Raw genomic sequence first — 6,652 nt, 5'->3', positions numbered from 1 at the left:
TGCAGGTTGTCTTCACTTACCCCACCCCACTGCACTGTGAAGAATATTCCTATGTTATGAATGGCCCAAGGCACCATTAAGAAAAAGAGGTCTATATCTTTGTGGACTGTCCCTGGACCAAGTGACTTTTCTTCTTTGAGTTCTCAAAGCTCTGAAACCAGCTCAAGGCTGTCATCTGAACCAGCTAGATGCTTAACTGATAATCAATCACAGTCCATCCGTCATTTGAAAAATAAGACTTTTAAGAGCCACCTGGCCCCAAAATGGCAATAGTATATTTGAAAAAAATATATGAATGAATTCCTACGCCCCACAAATAACCCAGAGGTGCGTTTTAAATAAAAGCATACATTATACTCATGTAAAAACACCAGGCAGGCCCCACAAATAACCCAGAATTTATCTCATGCTATTTTAAAGGCATCCATGTTGGTAACCATCACTACCTCTTTAGGGAACAAACTCCATAGTTTAACTAAGCACTGTGTGAAGACATATATGTACAGCTGAGTTAAGACTATATTGCACCATCTATGACAATGTTGTCCAATATTGTGAGGACAACACAATAAGCTCAGTGCTGCCTTAGCAAGACCATGCGGGCCCCCAGAGTGGAACTTGAAGACACTTTGCATCTCCCTGGTCCTTTTTGCTGCTGTCTCACACCGAGTTAAACCAAGGTAGGACTTAGCATAGAGGGATGCAGGTGGCGCTGTGGGTTAAACCACAGAGTCTAGGACTTGCCGATCAGAAGGTCGGTGGTTCAAATCCCCGCAACGGAGTGAGCTCCCGTTGCTCGGTCCACTCCGGCAGGGAGGTAAACGGTGTTTCCGTGTGCTGCTCTGGTTCGCCAGAAGCAGCTTAGTTATGCTGGCCACATGACCCGGAAGCTGTACTCCGGCTCCCTTGGCCAATAAAGCGAGATGAGTGCCACAACCCCAGAGTCGGCCACGACTGGACCTAATGGTCAGGGGTCCCTTTACCTTTTACCTTTATGACTTAGCATGCTGCCCAAAACAAGTTAAGCTCACAGTTAATTTCTTTCCCTCGCTTGCCATGAGCTGTAACCAAGGTTTGTTCAACAACAAAAAAGTGGATTAAAAAAAGGAAGCCCATTGTGCCACCCAGCATTCCAGCAACACTGACACAAACAATATGCCTAACACAGGCCAAATGATTTTGAATATATATCAAGGAGCAAAGAAAAATAAAATAAATTTATTAACAGGCTTTTAAAAATAACACAGTAAAATAAATTCCAAGGTTTTGCTGATTGTGCTTTGGGGTGGCCATAGAGGGAAAGGATTTCATTTCATTAACCCGATATTTGAGATAACACTTCAACCCCACTCCAGAATTTTGTTGTGGTTGTTTTCCTTAGGTTTAAACTCCTCTAAAAGGTGATCCCAGCTTAATAAAAAAGGAGTCCCCAGTCTGCCTGTCTCATTCACAACCTGCTCCTAAAGGCAAATAATTAATTGTGGCTGTTGTCAGGCAAATGACACCCCAGTTCAAAAGCCTGGCCATCTTCACCCCGAAGTGACATCCTGGATACTGTTATTATGGTGGTTTCAGCTACAAATCCACCAACCCCAATTCCCCAGGCACCTACATATTAAAAGCTCTCCTGCATACAGAAAACCCCCACTCTTTGGAGGGGGAGTTAAAAATGGGTTTGAGATTCTTAGCTGTTTGGTTCACCCTTCCATACAAGCATTCCTAAAAGGCCAAAGCTGTCCCCACCACACCCAAACAGAGTACATTCTCCCACGTCTGATCCTGAAGACGGGGCACTAATAAGAACATGGTTAAAAACATAGTTTCTCTGCGATGGGGCACAGAGCAACAAAACTTCTCCATCAATTGTCCCCCGGTTGAAGCACCTGCGTAGGATAATTGGGGGGGGGGGAATCAATTAAAATAAATATGGATAAAGTGCTCAATTCCGCTGTCCTCTAGTCCTCTAGTCCCTCGCCAAATCCAGCCACATTGCAAGCCACATTGGGAATCTCTCCTGTGACGCCCTCTCCAATGGTTCAGCTGAGAGCATCCCCTGTGGTCCTCAGTCATTGTACTCCTCTTCCTTCTCCTGCAGCAGCTGGAACCTGCTCCCCATTTTCCACTTGATGTGCTGAGGTTTCAAGTATGCCGCCAAGGAAGTCTTCCTGCTGACTTTCCTGCCCAGCTCCGGGCTCTTGCCTTTTTTCGGGCCGAGCGAGGTGGAGCTCCTGGCTATGGGGTGGGCCGGGAAGATGGTCTTGCCCTGAGGAGCTTCCAGGAGCTGCCACACCTCCCCCGAGGTGGCACTGCTCAGGTACTGCCAGGGCCTCTTGCCACTGCTGTCGCGCACCTGCGTGCTGCACCGCAGCTTCTGCACCAGCAGCTTGACGACCAACTGGTGGCCGTGCATGGCAGCCAGGTGCAGAGGGGTGTACCCGCAGCCGGACTTGGCGTCCACGTCGAGGTCCACGCCGGCTTTCCTGGCGCCGGCGACAAAGTCCTGCATCACTTGCACGTTCCCGTGCTTGGCCAGCCAGTGGAGCACAGTGTAGCCCATGATGAAGTCTTTGCGGGTGGCCAGGTGGGGGTCTTCCAGGAAGAGCGCCCTGGCCTGCATCCACGAACCGGTGGCCACTTTCACCAGCCAGGCGTGCTCTCGGGGTTCCAAGGGCACAGAGGAGGACCTGCCTTCGCTCGGAGCATCTGGATCTGGGCCCAGCCCTTGCACGTCACTAGAAGTGGCCAAGCATCCTTGCCTCTGGACCAGCCGTGGGCTCAGGGGGGTCTCCAGGGGAGAGGGAGACAGTCTGGTCACTTTCCAGGGGTTGGGGGGCTCCTTGCGGGGTTTGGGGGAGTCTGCGTCCCACAGCTTGTCCCAGGAGGCGGCTCTGCTCACCACCCGGTTGAGCAAGGCGAGGTGTTCTGGGATGGCGCCATCCTTGGCCAAGCCACTTCCGTGGGGTCTGTAGCAAAGGCTCTCTGGCCTGGCCAGGGCTGTCCCTGTTGAATTACCGCCGTGGCCGTTCTGCCTGGCAGGGAAGGGCTGGTGAAGGACGCCGGCGCGCCCTTCAGGCCGATAGGAGTCGCTGCCTCCGCTGGCGCTGCTGCCGTCTTCGCTCGCCGAGCTCGCCTTCTCGATAAAGTCCTCCAGGTCTTGCAGGGAGAGCTGGCACCGGATGCTCCGGAAGACGGGCGCGGGGTCCCGCCGGGCACCCAGCCCGGGCAAGGAATCCTGAGAAAGGCAGGCGCTCCCCACCGAGCTGGGGGGCGACGGGCGGGCTGGCCAGGAGGAACCTTCTTCGCGCTGCAGAAGGGGGTCAGGCAGGGCGGACTGGTGCGTAACGGCATGCGCCCTCTCCACCCACTCGCGGATCCTTTGCTGGGGGCTGGCGGCACTTGGAGGCGCGCCCATTTTCCCGACGGGTAAATAGGGGCCATTTGACTGCGGCGCCCCGCCTAGTAGGAGCGGAGGGTCCCCGCGAGGAGCCTGCCGGGGCTCCCTTTGGCTGTGCTGCTCCGTTCCAAGCAGGGCGCACGGCTCCGAGGGGCTTCTCCGGCCGCCTAGCGCGGGGTTTGGCGGAAACAGCGCCCCCGATCGCCCTCCCAGCCCCCCCGGGTGGCACCTGCGAGGTTCCGGGCAAGTCCTAAGCTGGTGGGCCGAGCCTGGGCCGGCGCGCTCCTCTTCCACCTGGCGCCGGGGAGGCTCCTGGCCGTGCGCCCTGGGCGCGCGCTGCGCCCCGGCCTGGCCCTGCAGCGCCCCCCGGCCGACTGCCACTTCCAGAGGCGGCGGCGGCGGCTTGGCGGCTTGGTTCTGGGCGGCATCGTCGGCAGGTGCCTTTGGCTCCTCTCCCACCAGCTCTCGGTAGCGCTTCCTGAGCACCACGTATTTGGCGGCGCCCGGCGGCTCGTCCTGCTTCACGGTGGCCACGGAGTTGACGAAGCCCTTGAAGAGCTCTCGGCGGCGCTGCAGCTGAGCCGGAGACGCGTCGGGGTCCCGCAAGAAGTGCCTGAAGTGGCTCAGCAAGGCGGCGTTGGCCACGCTCCCCCCGGCCTGGCAGAGGAAGTCCAGCACCTCGGCTTGGCTCAGCTCTTTGGCCATGATGACCTCGAAATCCCCGGCGCACGGATCACCTCCGCCGGCCCAGCGCGCACGGCTCTCGCTGCTGCTGCCGCCGCTGCTTCCTCCTCCATCCAGCCATGCTCCACCTCGCCAAGCTTATCTCCTCCCCAGCCCCGCCGCGGTTCCGCACGCCCGAGGCATTCGGGAACAGAAACCGCCGCACACGCGCGCTCTCCCCCGGGGCGGCGCCCAGGATGAAACTTCTTCCCGGAGTCAGTTTCACCTGGCCTCCGTAGCCCCGCCCACACCCCACCTCGTGGCCCCGCCCTCCCGTGCCTTGGCCCCGCCCCTTCTGCACTTTCCCCCCCATGCTTGACAGCTAAACTTCTGCCTCTCGCTTTCTTTGCAAATCAGCCTGACCTGTTTTGGAGATATTCCCAAGCGGAGGTCAAGGAAAGTGTGTCTGCGGAGGTGAGGCCCAGGAAGAGTTCCAAGAGAGAACTGTTAGTATCTTACCCTCAGGTGAATTACGTTACCATGGGGGGGGGCACACCTTACAGCTTCTACTTTGTGGAAGTGTGTGTGTTCAGGAATTGCATTGCTTTGCCTCAGTGAAGTGCATTAAGGGAAAAAAACGCTACATAAATCCTGGCGGCAGCAGCAGCACCCGCCCCCTCCCCCAAAGCGCCCCATCTTTAAGGTTAAAAGGAACAGGAGAGATGAAGCTGTTTCTAAAAGTTTCGCACGCTTTTGCTATGTCTCCCTGCGGTCTTTCAGAAATTGCAGGGACGAAGGCGCGAGAAAAGTCCCTGCTTAAAGTTTGCAGAGGAGTTATACATTAACAGCACAGTCCCAGACGTGTGATATATACTAGGAAGTGCTACTCAGTTCAATGGTGTTTACCCTTAGGTAAGCGTGTGTGCAGGATTGCAGCCGGATCTGAGGCACATTCGTTCACTTACTCTATTGCGGGGGTGGGGGCTCAGATGGGGGAAGCGAAAATGTGGCTCTCCAAGCATTTTTATCTGGCCCTCAGAACCCTCCCCAGGAGAATGTGATTTGTTTCCTAGATGCCTCTGAACGCCCTGTGCTAAGCTAAGCAGGTGCAGACCCAGCCAGTCCTTGGCTGGGTGGAGATCACTAAATCTCAGTGGAAGTTGCTGCATATCCCGCTGTTTACCCATCCATTCTCCAAGCAACTTGAAGCGACATCCGTGAGCTTATCCTCTTTTATCCTAGCCTATCTCTCTGTCCACAGGACTTTGTTGTCCTGGCCAGCTCTGTCTGCAAATGCCCCTACCCTGGCTTTCTGGTGTTCCAGCTGACAGCAGGACTGTCACATACCAGGGGGCTAAACTTCTGGTCTGCAAATAACTCAAAGGTTGCAGATCTGTGCATGCTCACTTAAGGGGAAGCCCCACTGGATCAAACTTCTGAATAAACATACTTCAGATTACTCTGAGGACAGGGTCCAGTCTGTGGACGTGGACCATGGCATACCAGCCAAGACAGCAGGTACTTTGTCTGCCTTGCAAGAAGTTTGCTAGGTTGGAATATACTAGAAAGTAGACCAGGGGTCATAGGGACGTGGGTGGCGCTGTGGATTAAACCACAGAGCCTAGGTCTTGCCAATCAGAAGGTCGGCGGTTCGATTCCCCGCCACGGGGTGAGCTCCCGTTGCTCGGTCCCTGCTGCTGCCAACCTAGCAGTTCGAAAGTACGTCAAAGTGCAAGTAGATAAATAGGTACCAGTCCGGCGGGAAGGTAAACGGCATTTCGGTGCGCTGCTCTGGTTCGCCAGAAGCGGCTTAGTCATGCTGGCCACATGACCTGGAAGCTGTGCGCCGGCTCCCTCAGCCAGTAAAGCAAGATGAGCACCGCAACCCCAGAGTCAGTCACGACTGGGCCTAATGGTCAGGGGTCCCTTTACCTAGACCAGGGATCAGCAAACTTTTTCAGCAGGGGGCCGGTCCTCAGACCTTGTGGGGCGGGGCAGACTCTATTTTTTGAAGGGGGGGATGAACCAATTCCTATGCTCCACAAATAACCCAGAGATGCATTTTAAATAAAAGGACAGATTCTACTTGTGTAAAAACACGCTGATTCCCGGACCGTCCGTGGGCTGGATTTAGAAGGCGATTGGGCCGCATCTGGCCCCAGGGCATTAGTTTGCCTACCCATGAAGTAGACCATAGCATTACAGTGGTACCTCGGGTTACATACACTTCAGGTTACAGACTCTGCTAACCCAGAAATAGTACCTCGGATTAAGAACTTTGCTTCAGGATGAGAACAGAAATCGCCTGGCGGCGGCGTGCAGCAGCAGCAGGAGGCCCCATTAGCTAAAGTGGTGCTTCAGGTTAAGAATAGTTTCAGGTTAAGAACGGACCTCTGGGACGAATTAAGTACGTAACCAGAGGTACCACTGTACTTAGAAGTAAAGTCCACTGAACCACAAAGGCTTTACTTCCAAACAATGTGTAAGTCAAGGGTGCAGTTAAATACCATGCATGTTTATGAAGCGGTCCCAGTTAGTTCAGTGGGGCTTTACTCCCTGGTAAGTGTTTTTATTTATAGGTATTTTTACTGCTCT

The 6,652-nt window shown here is 54.7% G+C and overlaps 1 protein-coding gene across 1 annotated transcript; it reads right to left on the bottom strand.

The window, feature by feature from the left end:
• Positions 1-1,199: 1,199 nt before the first annotated feature.
• Positions 1,200-5,665, bottom strand: SOWAHB (sosondowah ankyrin repeat domain family member B). The gene has a single exon (XM_081208278.1). The coding sequence runs from the start codon at positions 4,097-4,099 to the stop codon at positions 2,063-2,065; it is 2,037 nt and encodes a 678-aa protein (XP_081064404.1). The 5' UTR covers positions 4,100-5,665; the 3' UTR covers positions 1,200-2,062.
• Between the last annotated feature and the right edge of the window lie 987 nt (positions 5,666-6,652).

Source organism: Podarcis bocagei (genome assembly GCF_964188305.1).
Source record: "Podarcis bocagei genome assembly, chromosome: 9".
NCBI classification, from domain to species: domain Eukaryota; kingdom Metazoa; phylum Chordata; class Lepidosauria; order Squamata; family Lacertidae; genus Podarcis; species Podarcis bocagei.
The sequence above is the reverse complement of the archived record's forward strand: the minus strand, read 5'-3'. Positions and strand labels throughout refer to the sequence as shown.

Excerpts from the sequence above, each read along its gene's own strand:
- SOWAHB (XM_081208278.1), bottom strand. The coding sequence starts at position 4,099 with ATGGCCAAAGAGCTGAGCCAAGCCGAGGTGCTGGACTTCCTCTGCCAG.